Genomic DNA, 19,250 nt, shown 5'->3' with positions numbered 1-19,250 from the left:
ATTCAGAATCAGAATCTGTCATCTTTTATTTTTTAAATATAGCAATTAAGTATTTCATTAATGTTGAAGAATACCTCTTAACCATCAAATAATTAGCAATTTTACTGTCTATAAACTATTTTTCCATATAATTTCCATCATTAGTATAAGAGAATAATCTTAAACTTAGAACACTAAAAAACATATTTAGAAAATGGACAAGTAGTATATATGTAAAAAAAGAACTATTTCCTGAAAAATTAAGGAGTTTTCATTTTACAAAACCTTGCTGTAAGCATCGTCAGTCATTTGATATTGGCAGGCATGAGAGAACCTATGTGAAGACTGATTTGACTTTCACACCATTGTAATGACAAGATGAAATTCAGCAATGTGGATTTCTCTATAAAAAGACACTTTAAACTAAATGAAACATGCTTGCAAGCAAGCATACACACACACACAGAGGGAATTATTTGTCTTGAATTGCTGACAGTGTAAGTAACTTGATCAACTAATAGTACCAGACTAATTCTATAAACCTTAGAGCATTTTTTATAAACCAGTGGTTAGGGAATTGGGATTTAAAGAGGATCTTATGCATTTTTATGTTCCTAATGCCTTAAATCATTTTAGTCCTTGAATGAATGTTGCTGAATAATATTTGTTTCATGCCTATAATGGCCCAGTTTTTATAGGGAGGTGGGATTTCTTTTAAATTGAAGGTTAAGTGTAAGGACAAATAAATGTTTTAGTAATTTTAGTATAGTTTTTACTAAATCATTTGGTTAATGAATTAGTTATTACTTTTAGTAAGTTAATAAAATCCATTAATATGTGTCTTGATGGTGTGGAAAAACACCAAATTTTACATCTGGTGATACGAGTCCAAATTTGCCACATAAAATAGATGAAGGGAGAAAAGGCAAGGCTGCAGTCTATGAGGTTGATGAACATGGCAGCCTCTATGAACAACTGGAAAATCTGAATGTTCTGTATCTTATGCCTCTGTAGTTAGTAAGGAGTGAAGTTGCTTGGGTTAAATCATCAAAATGGGCCATTTCACTAATGTAAATCTGAGGCCAAGTTTTCTCGCATTTTGCATTAGCTGCCCATAAATTCACTTGTTTTTAAGAATGTACTCACCAGAAAGCTCAAGTTCTTTGTGGCTGTGGGAACAGGGGTGTTGGTTGAGCCTGTTGTTCTTTGGAAGCCATTTCCTAGGTATGGGGGCACTTCCTTTCAAGCAAGAGAGTGGAAGCCTCAATAGCAGTGGTTCTTAAACAAGATATTACAAGGGATTTGTAACCAATAATAAAGTACCAATGTTTAGGAAATCACTTTTTATGTAAGTATGAATTAGACTGTCTTAAAAGCTATCCATAGACTATGGATATGCCACCCCACTTGGCCACATTAAGATCCCCTTCATGAGTGGGAGAGAAGGGAGAAGAGCCTTTCCTGACTGGAAATTGCTTATCAATTCTTGGCAAAAGTTGGAAGTGTCTCACACAACCTACTGAGTTGTGTCTGTTGCAATAGAAAAGAGAATGAAAAAAGTTGTTTTCTGCATTTTCTAGCTTACTTTAAAACCCAACACAAACCATTCTTGCATATTTTCTGCTTTGTGAGGACCCATTAGTCAAGGAACAGAGTGGTCTCAAAGCACTGGCCAAAATGGCTTTGCTGCAGAAATCTTAACATTGTGGGCTTAACTTGCATATGTCATTTTGTTATTTTACTCTGGAAATGCAAATACATAATTCTCAAATTAAGAGGCTGTTGATATGTGGAAAGAAGTGTTTGCTTTTTAGAGAGAAAAGGGCAAAAAGACCACTGTCTTTGTGTGTACCCTCCCTAGGCACAATGGCAGTGGGAGGTGGTTGGGCTGACAAAAGTGAATTAAAAAAAGAGTGTGGCCAGTCTCTAACCTTTGAACAGCTTCTTTTCAAAAAGTGTCTACCTATGACCACAGCAGGATCTGTGGTGTGTACTGATCTTGATAAAGTCAGATGGTTATTGATGACCAGCCCTTAGGAAATGCAAGTGTATCTTACATAATCCTTGATCATGGTTTTACCTTTTTGGGGTTGAAAAATGGATTGTTTTTAAATTTCTTTGGACTACTTTAGAAAAACATTTAGAAAAGGGATTCCAGTTTATTGGTAAACTGAAGTGAGTTTAGCTTGTGTCCATTTTTCGGATGGTTTTAATGGAATTAATGACTTAGTCTGTAATTGACTAATCCTCTAAATCTATCACAGCCAGTCTGTAATAAGTGAACTAAATTTAAATCCTTAAACCAACTGTGGATATAGAGCAATCTTTATGAAACAAAGCACACTTCATTTTACCAGGACACGTGAAACTGAAATTAAGAACTCAATAAAACCTAGGAAGCAAAAAACTATTGTAGGTGCTAAAACCTTATACTATTTTGCAAATGAAAATCTACCTGCCTCTAAGAAAATGGTGTCAGAATTAAGAATACTATAGACCAAGGATGGGAAAACTTTCTCTGAAATGGACCAAACAGTAAATATTTTAGGCTTTGCAGGACACATGGTCTCCATCACAACTACTTATCTCTGCAACTACAGTGCAAAAGCAGCCATAGACAATATGTAAACAAATGTGTGGGGCTGTGTTCCAATAAAACTTTATTCATGGACACTAATATTTGAATTTCATATAATTTTCACGTCATGAAGCACTCTTTTGATTTTTTTCAACCATTTTAAAATGTAAAAACCATTCTTAGCTCATAGGCCAAACAGGCAGTAAGCTAGATTTAGCTCACAAACTAGTTTGCTGACCCCTACCTTATCCTGATGAAGCATGAGCTATAAGAGTAAGTCGTGAACTTCAAGACACATCAAGAATGTCAGTGAGTCATTCACACTTATAGAGTAGCTATTGAACACTATTGAACATCACCTATGTACTATCCTTGACTAAAATGATTACCCTGAGTTGAACAGAGAGAAAACCGAACATATCCAGACTGTGGGTCATTCTATAAAACTGGACAGGGCCCTTCAGAAATGTCAGTTATGAAAGACCAGGGAAAGAAAGAATAAAAGTGCAGGGAAACTGTTTAAGATTAAAAAGATAGGAAAACTAAAAACAACGTGTAATCTTTGGTTCCTGTATTAAAGTAAAAACAACCGTAAAAGGATACTCTTGGGATATCTGGAGAAATTTGAATATGTGTTGTCAGGTTTTATTGCATCAACCCAACCATTACTTGGGTGTGAGGATGGTATTGTGAACTTAAAGAACAATGCCCTGATCTTTGGTGATAAATGCCAAAGCATTTATAGATGTGCAATTTAATTTCAAATGGTTTGAAATTTCAAAAGTGTATGTGTGTGTGTGTGTGTGTGTGTGTGTGTAGAGAGAGAGACAAAACAAAAGTGATAAAATATTAACAATAAATGAATCTGAGTGATAAGTAAACAAATATTACTATACTACTCATTCAACTTTTATATAGCTCTGAAATTATTCAAAATAAAAATTGTAATAAAAGAATACATAGAAAAAAGAGACAGCTGTAAATTTAGTGGGTTCAACTTGGAAAATTTTGCAATATAAGACTTATACAGTGCTTGAAAAATAAAGTATTTGTTAGAATTACAAAATAATACCAGTTCTATTTAGAAATTAAAATGACTTGTAAGAAATAGCTGAATCATTTTAGTGTGTCTTCATATTTTTATCTAATTTTCCCTGAGGAAAATTACAGCACTGGTAAAACCTAAAGTTGGACTAATCAAACACAACAAAATTATTAAGCTCAGCTTCTCAAAAGCCCTGAAATTAGATTTTTTGTTTTTGTTATTGCATAAGATGTATGTTTATTCAGTGACCAGAAATATGAAACGTACTTTTTTCTGTAATTAAAACTTACAAATAAAAAACCCCACTTCTTCTAGTAGTCAAATCCAGATAATTCTTCACATTACTTTGCTCACAGGATTTTTGGAAATGTAGGGAAACAGGATAGGAAACAAAATAAATGAGTCATCTTTTAATCTAGAGAAATCACCCTATTCAAGGACATGAAAGGCACTTTCACAAAACAACTGTAAGCACTTTGTGGGCAGAAACCACATTTTAGTTGCCTTTGCATCTCAAATGCCAAACACACTGCTGCAAGTAACCATTCCATGAATGTTTGTTGAATGACTGAATGAGTAAATGAAGGTGGGGGGATTCTGCTATATGAAAACAGGTTAGGTTTGGATTTGATGTAAGGAAAAGATTCAAGATGATTCCGGCACTGGACTGGGGCACTGAAGGAAGTAATGAATTCTTATTTATTTACTTATTTATTTCTTTATTGAAATTTACAATAATAGAATAAACATATATCTTGGATATATTCTGAGAGAAAACTTACCACTTAAATGTTCAGATATTTTTCTACATGTATGATGATGGAGACAGTTCCTCAGTTTCAAGGATACTGCCTCTTAACATTCAGTCAGGTTGAAATGGATCTGAAAATCATGACATATGAAGGGTGGTGGAGGGAAGTGAACCACAGAAATTAGAGCAGCCAGGAGAGGATGAGTAACTGGTCTCAATTTTATCTTCGGGGTTGCCAGGAGAAAGGGGCAGAAATACTCTGAGCAGTTGCTGAGGACAGAACTCGGATCAATGACCAAATTAAAGGCAAGGGGAAGCTGGAACTATGCAGATTTTAGCAACCTAAGAAACAACTTTTTTACAGAGAGACGTGTCTAACGGTGGGACAACTTGCCTTGACAGATAATGAACACACTGAAATGGTCACATCGAAAACATATAGGCAGAGTTGGTGTGACCATTTTCAAGAGTGCCTCGGAGGGTTGTGTACAGAGCAAAAGACTGAGGCTATATTTCATTCCTTCCAACCTGAAAAAGCATTTTCAATAAACCTGAAAGTCATGCTACAAATTCAGTGTTAATACTAAGTAGATACTTAAAAAACACACATTTTCAATACCTCAGAGTCTTCAATGAGCACATAACTGGTAAACAGAACAGCTCAGTCAGTTTGTTCTTCAAATATTTTACAATAGACTTAGAGTTGGCATTCTTAATTACCATCCAAGGAAAATTTAGGTTGTCTCAGTATATAAAATAATACCATACCTCTACGGAGATTCAGAGTGCTCCAGGATCTGTTTCTTCTCTATAGCCTGGCCACTCTCCCTGTGAACTCTATGATCCTTGGGAGCCTAGATTATTATAGTCTACAGCTGCCTCTCAACGAGGCATTTATCTCTAATCTCTCCCACCTATAATCATGGTGCATCCTGCAGCTAGATGTCTGCCCGAAACCTCTTTTGAACAAATTACTCCCCATTACAGAGCCTAGAATGATTCATTGATTTAGAATTATGTATGGAAAAGATGGGGCACAACAAAGTGAAAAGTTATTAAGTGGCAGAATTATAGACTAGTATTTAAAAAACGTTCTTGGTGTGGCTCTAATAAGGTTCTACTAATAAAAAAAATCAGGTGCAAAACAAAGATGCTATAAAGTTTCCTTACTACTTAGCATATTACATTCAAAAGCTCCAACTGAACTTTTGAAGAGACTCTTCATTAAGTCTCTCAGTTTACCTTTTCTCCTCCTGTCCCTGCAGTAAAGCTTCACTATCTCCTACCGTCTAACTTCCTGCTCTCTTCTAACCTTTTTCTTCCTTCTTGTCCCTTGTTCCTGCTTCCTTGTGCCTCTTTCACCACTTCGCTCTCTTCCTCAGCTTCGGGACAACTACTCAGTCTCTCTGTGTTCACCTTGTCCATCCTGTCTCTAAGCCTCCTAAGAGCAGGGCTTTTGGTATCATTGCATCCCAACGTCTAGACTAGTGCCTTGCAGATAAAAGATATTAATGAATTATCAGGTGAATGAATGATTGTCATTACTGTGACTATATGAATCTACACTAGTTTTTTAATTTTGATATAAATTGATTACACATTATGTGTGGTTTTATATTGCATTACATCTTTTTTCTAATTGTTTATGTGTTTTAGTGTAGCTTTCTCAAAATGAATAGATAGACGTCATCCATATTACCTAATTCAATACTTCAACTCAGCAGATTTTTATTGAGTACCTACTATGTGTCAGGCACTTTAGTAGGCATTAGGATATAAATTCATAACTATATTTAACAAGAGCAAGTAAAGACCAAATGGAGTATTTCTTAGCTAACTTCTTTTACACAAAATAAATGCACTTGAAATCTATAGTTTAAATTAAAAAATAATCAACTTTTTAAATACTTTTCTACCATTTTTTCTATTAAACCCATTCAAAAGAATTATATAACATAAATATAAGATATACTAGGTATCCCGAAACCCAAAACTATACCATCAAGGATAAATATAAATTAAAAAATCTAAGATAAATTTTTATTGGTTTAGGGGAACTGGCATTTAATCATTTGTGTTCCAAGATCTTTATAGTGATCAGAAAGATTTTTAAAATTGTGAAAGCTTCATCTCTTATGCAATATGAATATTTTGGAAGCTGCTACATGTCACATTTTTCCAGAAACAGGTGCAATAATTTGGTAAAGAACACAGGTAAAAGAGATCACTAATTTTCCTTTTCCCCCAATAAACTATGTTTATTATGCCAATTTTAATTGCCATGCAATCTAATGGATTTAAGGCTTATATTTTCCACATCACTAGACATCACAAACATGAAAGCATTTTGTACTGTCATTATACATCAATGTTTGTACTTGGTTATACATATATACAGAAATTATTCACACATCTTAACCTTGCTATTTCCTCCTTTCAAACCAACACAATTTTACCATGAAAGCAGCTTTTTAATAAATGGTATAAGAAATACAGCAAGGCACACTTTTTTAAAAAACTTTTTTCTCATTACCACCTCAAGAAGCATAAAAAAAGAAAATGTTGTACATAATTTAATAGTAGAATGTCACCAGTTTATAATATACAACACCATATAGTTGTTTCCTGAAGTGCTGCATAGATTATTCTTTTTAAAAGGAAATAAACAAAATAGCGCTTTTAAAAGTTGCTTAACTTTGAAAGAAGGACCAGTGTTTCTTCCCTTTGCTGCCATAAAATCAAATATTGGCCTTTCAGGTAAATCTCTTTCCATAAACATAGGCATCATACCATTAAAAAGAATCAAGATTGAAACATGAGATTGGTCAAGTACCACCAGCAGGGCAGGGAGTTGGGGGTGGGGGTGGGGGTTCATTCCAGATAGGTGAATTTAATGGACCATCAATTTGGTGAACTGCAGAATTTTAAAGAGTAGATGAGGAAGGGAGAAGGCAAACTGAAAAGTCTTGCTGGAGAGGTGGGGTCGGTAGAGGTAGCTTGGGACAGGAATCCATGGGAGAACAAGCAGCTTTGCTGAACTTCAAAGACAATCACCTAAAGAGAACCAGTGCACATCCAGATCACAAGGCTCATGTGGACAACCGCATTCAGAAGAAAGATTCATCTGGGGAGAGGTCAATGTAACAAACGGCAGTGACACGATGGAGCCAGAGACCAGCCCAGGGAGGGAGGGTGAGGCCGCCCTTGAGCTGCAGCCAGGCTTACCTACAAGAGAGAGACAAAGAAGCAAGAGGAAAAGCTTTCAGAAGTGTCTGTTGCATTTGCAAAACTGATGAAGGCCACAATTTTAGAAATGCTTGCTAATGTTCTGAAATAAAAGGATACATAAAACAGAGTGGTTGTAATAGCCCAAATGTTACAATGTTTGAGAATCTGCTCAATGTTTGAGAATCAATGCGTAAAATAGATCGCTTTGTTTTTAAAAAAAAGACACAGTTTTAAAGAAAAACAATTATCAAGTTTGACTTTTTCTCTGGATCTCACCTACTTTTTTGCTTGTGAGTGAAAGTTGCTCAGTCCTGTCTGACTCTTTGCAACGCCGTGGACTACATAGTCCATGGAATTCTCCAGGCCAGAATACTGGAGCCTTTCCCTTCTCCAGGGGATCTTCCCAGGGATCAAACCCATGTCTCCCTCATTGCAGGTGGATTCTTTACCAGCTGAGCCACAAGAGAAGCCCAAGAATACTAGAGTGGGTAGCCTATCCCTTCTCCAGGGGATCTTCCCAACCCAGGAATCAAACCGGGGTCTCCTGCATTGCAGGCGGATTCTTTACCAACTGAGCTAGCAGGGAAGCCCTTTGCTTGTGAACTGGGTTTTGAATACTCAAGATAGCTTCAAATCAGCATGAAAATGTGAGGCTGCCGATGCCAAGTGACACAGCAAAATATCAACTGAGCCCCTTTGAGGAACTGATGAAGGCTACCATTTTAGAAATGCTTGCTAATGTTCTGAAATGAAAGGATACATAAAATAGAGTGCTTGTAATAGCTCAAATGTTTCAGAATCATTGTGCAAAACAGATTGCTTTGTTTTTTAAAAAGACATAGTTTTAAAGAAAAATAATTGTCAAGTTTGACTTGATTCACAGAGTGGGAGTATGAACTCTTGGGTTTAACCCTTCAATCACTATACGTGTGACAGTGGGATTGAACAATTTCATTATTTTACAATGGTGAAATATTCATAAATGTGATAATCCCAAATCCTTCAGCCCTTTGCCTATGAAATGATACAACTGGGGCTTCTAGCTCAAATATGAATGCATTTCATTTAAAGCACTGATAGCATTGTGCAAAATAGAATGATTCAATTATTTCTGTACATCTGATGGCTCAGATACAAATTTGTTACAAACTCAATTGGTTCTTCATATTTCTAAGTGGCTAAAATCAACCTGTCGAGTATGAGGAACAATTAAAATTAGGCAACACAGGATGCAATTGTGGTAGGTGCTCTGACTAGCTCTCAAATATAGCAGGTTTTTGCTTGTAGGGGTTTAAACTGAGTTCTCAAGTCTAATGTCATATTGCTTTATGGTCCTTCTAGAACTACTTTCATTCTTTCTATCTTACTCTCTTCCTCTATAATCTTGCAACCTGTTCAAGAGCCAGAAAAACTTGAGCAAATGTGGTTTGGCTGGAGCCACACGATGTTGGGGAGAAAATGCAAGTTATCAAGAACAGGGAGAGAAAGACAGGAACAGATGGGATGAAATTTGTTACAGTAAAATAACGCAGTAACTCAAGAAAGGCAGGGGGAATTTTTCAAATGCTGAGGACATGACTCATTTGAAATCTGGCCACTGAGTAGGGAATCCTTAGGTGAGGCAAATATGGGCTTACTAAATGACAGTACTTAAATTCCTCTGGATAATCAAAACTTTCAATTTGGCCCATTTGGAAAGGGTCAGGATAAACTGGTTGAGACAAAGATCTGAGCTGTGCGTATATGTGTGTGTGTGCATGCGTGCGAGGGGATGAGTGATGCCCAATAAAATCTTTGATATTTAGCATGGCAGGGCTAGTTATTCTGAAGTGCTAGAAAATTTTAAAAAGCACTTCATATCCAACAGAAGTTTGATTTATTAAAGTGATCTAAAGGTAAATATAAAAAGATCACATCTATGTTGTTTAGGGAAAATTAACACACTACCACCAAAAATAGTTTCCTAAACTGCTTGGTCAACTTTGGGTCATATTAAACACTTAATGTCATTCCAATTAACAGAATAACAATTTGTTGTGTACATGAGAAATGTTGCTTTTAGAGCTTTCCCAGTTTATAAAAACGGAGTAGCAGCACTGTTTACTGTATATATGTATACTTGAGCATGCACAAATACTTGCTTAAAATCTAAAATCTATGGTCCTCTAACTCTTTGCAGACTGATAAAGTAGGAAAGGCAATAAAGCTAAAAAAATTCTGAAGGAAATATATACATCTTAAGTAAATACAGCACCCTCCCACACTAAAAAACCCCAGAAAATCAGAGCAAACCAAAAGGAAAAAAATAGTATACACTGGCTGCATGTGATGAGTTCAGTTTTTGTATCACAGGATTTACCCAGCCTGAAGTTTAGGGTTAAATCATTCACCAAAGGTCAGAGGCTTATGATGAGGATTATGAAGAAATAACTGTCAGAATACAGCAAAAAGATTAGTGCAAAGTACATCTCTTAAGCAGGTCCTAGGAGGCTTTCCAGACATATATGCTTCCTTCAAATTAGGCAGAAATGTCTGGATCTATCCAGTTACCTTTTTTTGATGTGATTTGCTATAACTGACCCCTCTATGTTTGTAGAAACATGATACATAAATGAAAATAGTGAAAGGCACAGCAGTGTACCCGGAAATCACTGCAAATGCATACTGTGTTAGAGCAAGTTAAAATTTCTCAAACACTAAAAAAAAAAAAAAAAAAAATTTCTCAAACAGATTCAGTGGGCTTTTAATTAGAACACAGTAAATGAAAAACCTGTTCCAAAAATTTTGCAAAAAAGAAATGTGTGTTTCTCTTGAGGACTATAACTGTTATTCTAAGTTACAGCCCTTCTAGAAGACATTACAATCATTTCATCCTCTGAGAACTTATTTCTGGTGGAAAAAAAAACAAATTTGGTGAACTTTATTTTCCTGATAAAAAGGATATCCCAAGTGATAGCTTTCAAATGGCTTAAAAAAGTGGAGTTTTTCTTTTCGCTTTTCTGAATCTTAAAGGGAGAACGATGACAGCAATTAAGCTTTCATAGACATGAAACCTCATATTTACATATAATTTTACTATGCATTCCTGACATTCAACACAGAAGGCGTGTCAACATTTTGAGATTAAATAACTTGTCCTGGTTGGTAGTATTTTAACAGTATGTAAATATTTACACCCAGGTGCCCAGCATTAATGACTGGTGAAAAGTTTAGGTATCCAGATGTTCTGTCTACATGAAACTGAGAACACTGAATAGGCCCAGTAAATATGGCTACCTAAATGGCCTTAGGCTGATAACAAGTCACTTGGGGGCGATGTGAGTTCTGCAGAAATAAAATCTGGCTGCTTCTCCCATTGCCTGTGATTGGCCAGGCATTGAACCGCAGGGGCTCCACAAAATATTGCTAACTGGCAGACGGGCTGGCAGATAATTTTACACTGTCCACGCCTGTAAAATTGTGAGGATTACACAGATCTGTCAGCATGTTCCCTTCCCCGAGTCTAAAGATGGAGCTGCAAGTCATTACATTTCATTTCAATTCTATATCTGTGTGGGGGAGAGGAGAAATCCCCAGGGCATCAAAAAGGAAGGCGTGCACCCCAGAGGTTTCTCCAGTGCCAGAGCTTCTCGAGACCAGATCTCGGCGTGACTGGTGATTTGAGGGTCACCGTCACATAAGTCTGCGCCCAGAGTGGTGTTGCTTTCAAGCCTTGATCCCCTTTCAGAAAACAAAAATCAGCCAGGCTCTACCGGCCCTTCTGTGGAGGTTGGCAGAGCTGGCAGTACAATTGGTTCTAATAGAACTTGTTTTGAAGCAGCTTATGGAATGGCAGTTATTCTCCCTTAATGGTCAGTTTTACTGCATACTGATGGAGAATGTGATTATAGGGTGGACATGTTTCACAGAAAATACATTTCTCTCTCTCCTACTTTTGTTCTCCCTTGCAGCCAATTGTAAATAGAGTCTGAAACACAGAAAATTAGTTGTGCTATATTAGTAAGTAGGGCTGCTTTCCTACAATTTTGCATACTGAGTTTATTTTTAGGGTATATATATGGTATAGATTCCCCCCTCACTCCCCATTTCTAGCAGCTCTACACAGAATCACACATTTTAATGAGCTGAGGGCACAGGTGTTGCAGGAAAAAAAATAATGATGTTTGCCATTCATCTTTCAAATTAAATAATGTGTTTTTAAATAGTAACTTTTTTCATAATACATTATGGGAACAACATTATCTGTCACATTTTAAAAGATGTATTTGTAATAAATGTAAATTACTTTTAGAAAATCAGTAATTAGGCTCATCAAAAAATAAACAATCTGCCACAAAAAAGATAATCTTTAGCATAGTTAAGTATAATAACTGTTATTTGAATAAGTTAACAAATTAGGGTAGATTGCTTCTGTAATTCATTTCCTATAGCACGAGTTTAGGTTACTGCATTAAGCTTCTGGAGTGGGAGGTGGAGAAGGCAGTCAGTACCTCATACTTTGGTGAAATACAACTCTCACATTCAAAAACTCACATTTTCTTTTCTAAACTTGATTGAGAAAGTACATTCATCACTGAGGCTTAGAAATAGGAAATAACAGAGTTTCGGTGTCACTTTTAGAACTGTATCATCCTATCAGAATTATCAATCAGTATCTGTCTTATTAAACACGAAGAGCAGAATGACTTTCTTGAAAAAAAAAAAAAAAAATGGATGGAAATCAGCCTGTCACCTTAAGGCAAAATTCAAAAATTCTGTTTTTATCAAAATGCCATTAACTTGTCATGTATTCTTTCCGCATTTGCTTTCGGAGCCTGTTCTCAGTCTCTGTGTGGATAAATAAGAGCCTCTTCTTTAACATCAACTTTCCCCTCCTGTTTGAATCCTCAGACTTGGTCGTGATTAACAGCTGTGACAGCACAGCCTTCCACCAGGGAAGTAAATGTGATGATAGTTACATTAGACAGAAGCGTAAAAGGAAGGCCCAGATCCGGAGATGCAGCTTTAACTTAATCACTGTTCATCTCTAGGCACGGAAGGGAGCAGGCCGTGCACAGAAGCTGGAGCGGGGAGCACTGTGCGTGCATTCTGATCAGAGGGTATCATTGCAATCTGGAGGAGAACCCCTTTTCCTCCCTTAATGGAAGAATTTGAGGCTCTACTGTATTTGACTACTTCCTCAAATTTTTTATTCTTCTTGGCATAATGATGTGATAAAGGTAATGTTACTAAAAATGTCAATGGTGACTGTTTTTTCCCCCTTTTGCTTCACAGTTACTTGCATGGTTGGGAGTATTTCTTCCATCTAAATGCCTTATTCAGATAAATACCAGCCATCCTGACTAGTCCTTTCTCCTATCATAGCTTTGTTGACTAAAACTCATATTTTAAGTATGTCTATATTAAATATATATGTGACAATATATTAAATATATATTAAAACATGAGGACTATACGTACCTTTCAATGAGATGATTTTCATGCTTGGAGAGGGTTACCTTCTACCTATGCATATTTCTATGTCGTTCTTCATGAAGGTTTAGCAGATTCTCTTCACAGGTTAAAGCTGTGGGGCTGGGATGCCATGCGGCCTTGTCCTTTGGCTGCTTCGCCTTCGAGGAGAGTCCGGGAACTCCAGATGGGGCTGAAGAAGCATTGTGTTCTTCTGGCCTTGCTGACTCACTTGGGTTTTCTGAACTTTCCTTTTCACTGCCCAGCCTTGAAGGAGTAGTTACCTCTGTGCTTTCTCCATGGACATTAGAAGCTTGGGGTAAACCATCCATTTCCTTTCCTATATCACCTCCTTTCGGAGGACTTGAAAGGGCCACTGTGTCTGCATTATTGGTGAGGAAGGAAGTATCACTGAACCTGGAAGAGCCTGCTGCTGCTGGCAGGGGCACTGCGGCCTCGGTGGGATCCGCAGGTTCATTTGGAGGAGCATCAGAGAAATGGGGCTTGTCTTCAGCAGGGTCCTCCTCAACACAGGCCTCGAAGAAGTATTCGGCATCCTCCTTGTCTTCTGAGCCAGAGTCAGTCATGTCTGGTGGCAATGGAGTGCTGCTCTTCTCTTCAATGTAATTGGTGACCTCCCCACAATCACTGTCATGAGAGGAAAGAGATAAGTAGGAATAAAAGTCCCCTTTTCTTAGCTGGATGGGCCGATGAGAATGCTCCAACACCTTCTCCTTGATTTGAGTTAATGAAGTAGGAGCAGTGACCTCGTTTTCAGGTTGAGATTTACATTTCAGGGCTGTTGAAGCCATGTCTATGATTTCCTTAACAAAGTCGTGTACTGAGCAATCTTCGGCATCTTTCTGATGAAAAATGTCTGGTTCACAGTCACAACAGGCAACGTTGTCACTGGCGGCAACATTTTCCTCTGTTTCGTTTTGTTCGCGTGCTAGGCAGCAACCAGCAGGTTTTCCAGCCATACTTGGTGCATCATTAGATGAAGATTTCAGTACATTGGAGTCCTGTCCATTGATAACACTGGTTTCTGGAGGCAGTTCTGGACAAGATTTCTCAGTGGGAGTAGAAGCAGCACTCTGATTTTCAAAATGATGGTGGTTTTGACATTTCTTTGGGACATGTCTAACCATTTGGGGAACAGACTCCTTCCCAGCAATACTGGATTCATCTGAGCTGTCTGTAACTGGTTTGCACTTACAACGCTCATTCTCTGAAATCCTTTTCCCAGCTGAACCAAGACTTTCTGATTCCTTTGAAATCTCATTCAGTTTGTCCTTCTGACTTTCTGGAGTGCTTTCAATATTGCCATTTTCCATGTCTGCCACATATGGATCTTTATTAACTTTGAAAATATTTTTCTTATTTTCACCTTTTGTCCCTAACTCATGGGTGTGGGGTAAATTCTTACTATTTCCATTATTTTCAGAGAGATGTTTTATTGAGCCATTGAGAAGGGCCTCAATGTTGAGGGTGTCCGAGGAATTGGTCATCTCACTACTACTTACATCCTTAGTGCCCTTGATTTCATCACTGAGATTACACCTTCTCTTATCTCTTGTCAAGGGAAGCTTGGGTCTAATCCAGGTCTGCAGCTCATTCTTTATGTAGTCCAGCCCGGACATCACGTTGCAGTCTTCATAAATTTCATCATCCGTTGCAATACTGGAGTCATCATCCTCATCTTTGATGCACAGCTCTTCTTCTGTTAGGGTGAGCGTTGAGCTGGAGAGGAGGTCACTGTCATCTTCATCATCAGTGCAGGCAGAGGTGCAAGAGACATTCACGATCATGCTGACATTGACATCACTTTCATCAGCCACTGAACGAGGAAGGCGCTTCCTGAATGAAGCATTTGATTCCGGGATCTTGTTCTTGTGTAACACAATATCCTCTGAGCAAAGAGAAAGCTCATCACTGCTGCTTAGTTCTGTAAGAGATGCTGGAGAGTCTTCATTGATAGAAGATGCTATGTCCAGTGACAGTTGGCCAGGGAAAGACATTTTTTGGGAACAGCTTTGAAGAGTGATATCAGAAACACTTCGCTTTATCTTCTGCTCTGAAGGGCTCTGGATATTCTCCAAACGATTCAGGAGATCTAATGTTCTTTTACTCAGTTCACCAACTGAGCCACTGCTCACACTTAGGTCGCCGGAGCTGTGACAGCTAAAAAGATCTTCATTGCTTTTATAAGATGTCAACCAACTTTCTAAAGAAGTGCTTCGCTGGAGGCTGTCACTGCCATTTTTAAAGATGCCCAATGCAAATAAATCACCCCCTGGAGAAAGAGACTCAATAGACGAACTATGAGATAAAAGAGAGAGCTGTCTGGCATTCTGCATGCCAGTGAATGTCTTCTCTACATCACCACTTTTATATGAACTGTGATCCATTTCATGGGGTGCACTTGCCAAAATCCTTTCATGGGGAGGTGCATCTGGTTGTAACTCTGTAGCCTGATGTTTAGATTTGCAGGATTTTTTATCAAAATAAAAACCATGAAGCAGGGGATCCTCCACATGTGCTTTTTCACTTTGTGACTGTTTCATTATCATCGGTAATTTGAGTTTTGAGCCTTGGAGGTACGAGTAATCATAAAATGTAAACACATCATGTTTTCCTTGTAATTCTTCTCCCAAACAACCAGGCGTATGTTTGGTAACACTGTTTAAATCTCCAACTTTTCCATTTACACAACCCACTGGTGAAATGGGTAACTGAGAGCTATTTGGGAGCTTAATTCGTTCCTCCTCGTCTTTAATATTTTGCTTTAACAAGTTAACTGCATCTCCCATTTGTGGGTCCAGATGTTCAGTGTCAGGGTTACTTGGGGACCCATCCATTGCATTGAGCAAGCATATTTCAGAGTTGGTGGTGGTTTCGGTGTCCCCTTCACTGACAATTCCACTCTCACTGCCTGAATTTTGGCTCATGTCTCCTCCATGGCATGGGCAGGGCTTCACCAAATTGGAGCCCCCTAGAAGATCTGGCAAAGATTTGGTAGATGAAAAGGAAGAGTCTTTGCTGAGACTCTTAGTTAAGACACTAGGCTGTGTCATGCTAGTGAACTTTGGATTGTTTTTCAGGAATGGGATGTGGCTGTCTTCATAGAGTTCAACATTGTGGAGGCTGTAGACTTGGTAAACGTGCGGACTGGATGGGGCAGTGATACTTGATGCATACTGAGATGCCCCATGGTCACCTGCCTCTTCTTCAAAACTCCGGTTCTCACTGCCTGTCTCTTCAAGGTTTAAGGAAGGCATGACAGGTTGGGATTCTTGATCAAGGTCATTCGATTCTTCATTCAAACTAATTAACTTGTTACTTATGTCAGTTTCATCCCATTCCAGGGCATCCTCACTCGTCCCATTTAGGTCCATCAAGCCAGGATCAATCACATTCAAAGTCTCCTGTGTAGGAGAAAGGAAAAAAGCAGAAGAATTAGGGAACACAAGCATGAAAATTTTATCCATTCAAAATCTCTTGGAAGAGTCAGGAAAGAAATTTGCCCCAAGCATGAATTTGAAAGATAGCATAATTATCAGTTCTATTCCTCTCTGGAATAACATCCAAAATTATTGAAAGAGGCTTTTCTATCAATAGTAATTTGTCACTGGGGGCAATAACATAGATTAAAATGTAAGATTATTACAGTCAAATATGTAATTTATGGAATTAACTATTTCCTATTGATTTCTTCTACATTTTTAACCTTGGATTGGGTGAAGATAAAACTGTCAGGTAAATAAAGGTAAAAAAGAGGTTAGCCTGTGACATCTTTTAGGGTACATTCAGTCTAATATTATCACAGTTCTGGAGTTCATAATGGAGTACTATCTGTACCCACATATGGTGAAATCCCCTCTTGCTTCTGGTTCCTGAGTTCTCCACCTGATGCAGCTTCTAGGAAAAGAGAAGAGTTGTAGCTATCTGTAAAGCCATTCACTGGCCAGAAGCTCTCATAGATCTATCTTTCCCATGCCTTCCCTTTAGGGTTCCTCCTCTTCAGAATGTGGCCCTGTTCCCAATCAGACCCAAGCTGAGCACCATCTGCCTGGTTTCTTTACCCACATCTTCCTGGACTTGAGTCTCGAGCCCCAGTACTGTAGGGTAGCTTCTTAGTCATTAGTCACTGTACTCACAGTCTCTCTCTTCCCCCATCTCCATCACAGAGGTTCCACTTTGATCCTTGATCACTTGCTCAACTTCTCTCACTACTGTCCCTTTATAAAGTCCAGGCAGAACCCTCCCCCTCCAGTCCTAGAATAACACCTATCTGAGGACTTCCTGACTCCATGAATGAAGCAGCCCAGATTCTCTTAGGCTGCTTTCTGCCTGCACAGTTGGGATCTTGTTCTTTCCTTGGATTTCTTGATTTTTACCCTTTTTGGTGGAGCGTGACACATTCTGGGACACAGAAGCTGAATGGGTTCAGCATGGTCTTGGGCAAGTCGCTTAACCTTTCTGGGCAGTCATCGCCTCACACCACTTTTTCTAGGGGGTCAGCGCTGTCCATTTTCAGAGAGAATTCTGAGGATTAGGTGAGCTAATGCTTGGGAAGGGCTGAGGAGGCAGTCAGTATAAAGCAGCTGGAATAGTCAGTGCATGGAGAATTGCTCTAGAGTGGCCTTTAGTTAATTCATAAAGGGTTTTCCTGGCCTAGCTCATTCTCTCATCTTTCCTTTCAATTTGCTCTTAAAATCACAAGGAATTCATGACGTGGTGGGTAGAGAGAGGTGTCTCACTGTATTAACAGGTCAGCATATCTGCATTACAATTCAGAATTATTTTGACAGTCTGGTTGAAAAACAGGCCATGGTGCTTTTCTTCCTCAGGAGTGGGAAAAAAGGCTTCACCAGCAGCACATTCACAGTGCTCTCCTAAGAAGCTCTCAGTCCTTCCTGAAACTACTAGTGGAAGGATACCACACAAACACATTAAGCATAAAATACCCATTAGCACTTTATTATACTGGATATGTAAGAGATTATCTGTAGAGCCTACTTAAGTTTAAAAGAGTCCAGATGCAAAGTAAACATTAATTAAGGGATATTCTTAAATTTTCTAACAGAATCTTTCCTACCAATATTATAGCACTTAATCTAGTTCACTGGCCATCATCATGCTCGCTTAGGTATGGGGTATGTTCACCATGATGAATTTTTATTAGAATTTCTGTTTATTCTTTGCTTGCTGATAAAGTACTAATGACCAGTTAGTACGACTAGTGAATGTTAAAATCTTTAACTATAGAAACAATCAATCAGTCTAATCAAATAGTACATTAATTTCAAATACTATCTTGGCGACACTGGACTCTGAGAATGCTAATAAATAACTGAATATTTCTTTCAAAAGAGCTCTCTCTGTAACTCTCAGGTTGACTTTAACATTTAGAAGTATAAGATTTTGCATGAGGGTCCCAAACCCAGGGGCTCACTCTGGCTGCAGGAACCATGTCACCCGGATATGCACCAGGAGCTGAGCCCAAGGGATGCCTGTAACTCGGACTTGCCTTCTATGACACAGTTGTTTTCTGACCGAAGGCTGCCTTTGTGGCTTTACAAATGCAAGCCCACAAAAAGTATAAAACTTGCATGGCAGCATCTACAAGAACAAATCTTTCACTCAATAAAGAAGTTGGAGTGGAAGATTTCCACAGGAGAAGATTAAACTTTTGTCTATAATATTGTCCTTTTCCTTCCCTAATTCTTTCTTCCTATAAATCTCTTAACTTGATCGTAATTTCAAAAAAAGTTTTTATGTCAACTCCGGGGAATATCTGACAAGACCCATTAGAAAATCATTCACTTTAGACTTTACATTTTACATATTAAAGAAGAGCTGATCACTGTGCCCTCGTTCACTCTTTTCTGTTACGAATTAAATTCTGTCAATATTTTCAATAAAATCTCCATTTCTTCAAGATTTAACCTCAAACAAAATATACCCTGAGGGTAAAAAAAAAAGTAGGGAAAGTTTCCAAGAGGAAGGACATTTACAACATTTATATAACTAAAAAGTTGTCTTCAAAAAAAGAAAATGTACAGAGTGATATAACTGGCTGGAAAATTATTTGGTCAAATGTTCTCTTTGAGGATAGCCCAATATAGCAGATAATCCTCAAGCTAGTTAAGCACTTTTTGTTGTTTTGTTTTTCTAGAGGAATTATCTTGTGCTTTATAAAATGTCTCAGATATTCC

At 38.0% G+C, this 19,250-nt stretch overlaps 1 protein-coding gene across 3 annotated transcripts in view; it reads right to left on the bottom strand.

Annotated features, from left to right (window-relative positions):
- Window positions 1-4,300: 4,300 nt before the first annotated feature.
- Window positions 4,301-19,250, bottom strand: part of AKAP6 (A-kinase anchoring protein 6) — a 493,795-nt gene continuing 478,845 nt past the window's right edge. For all 3 annotated transcript variants that reach the window (XM_043921795.1, XM_043921796.1, XM_043921797.1), the window contains exons 13-14: window positions 13,042-16,457; window positions 4,301-7,578 (exon numbers count right to left, since the gene is read on the bottom strand). In XM_043921795.1, the coding sequence (XP_043777730.1) occupies window positions 13,083-16,457 (3,375 nt within the window). In that variant the 3' untranslated portion in view covers window positions 4,301-7,578; window positions 13,042-13,082. The remainder of the gene's footprint in view (window positions 7,579-13,041; window positions 16,458-19,250) is intronic.

The sequence above is a fragment of the Cervus elaphus genome, chromosome 13 (genome assembly GCF_910594005.1).
Source record: "Cervus elaphus chromosome 13, mCerEla1.1, whole genome shotgun sequence".
NCBI lineage: Eukaryota > Metazoa > Chordata > Mammalia > Artiodactyla > Cervidae > Cervus > Cervus elaphus.
The sequence above is the reverse complement of the archived record's forward strand: the minus strand, read 5'-3'. Positions and strand labels throughout refer to the sequence as shown.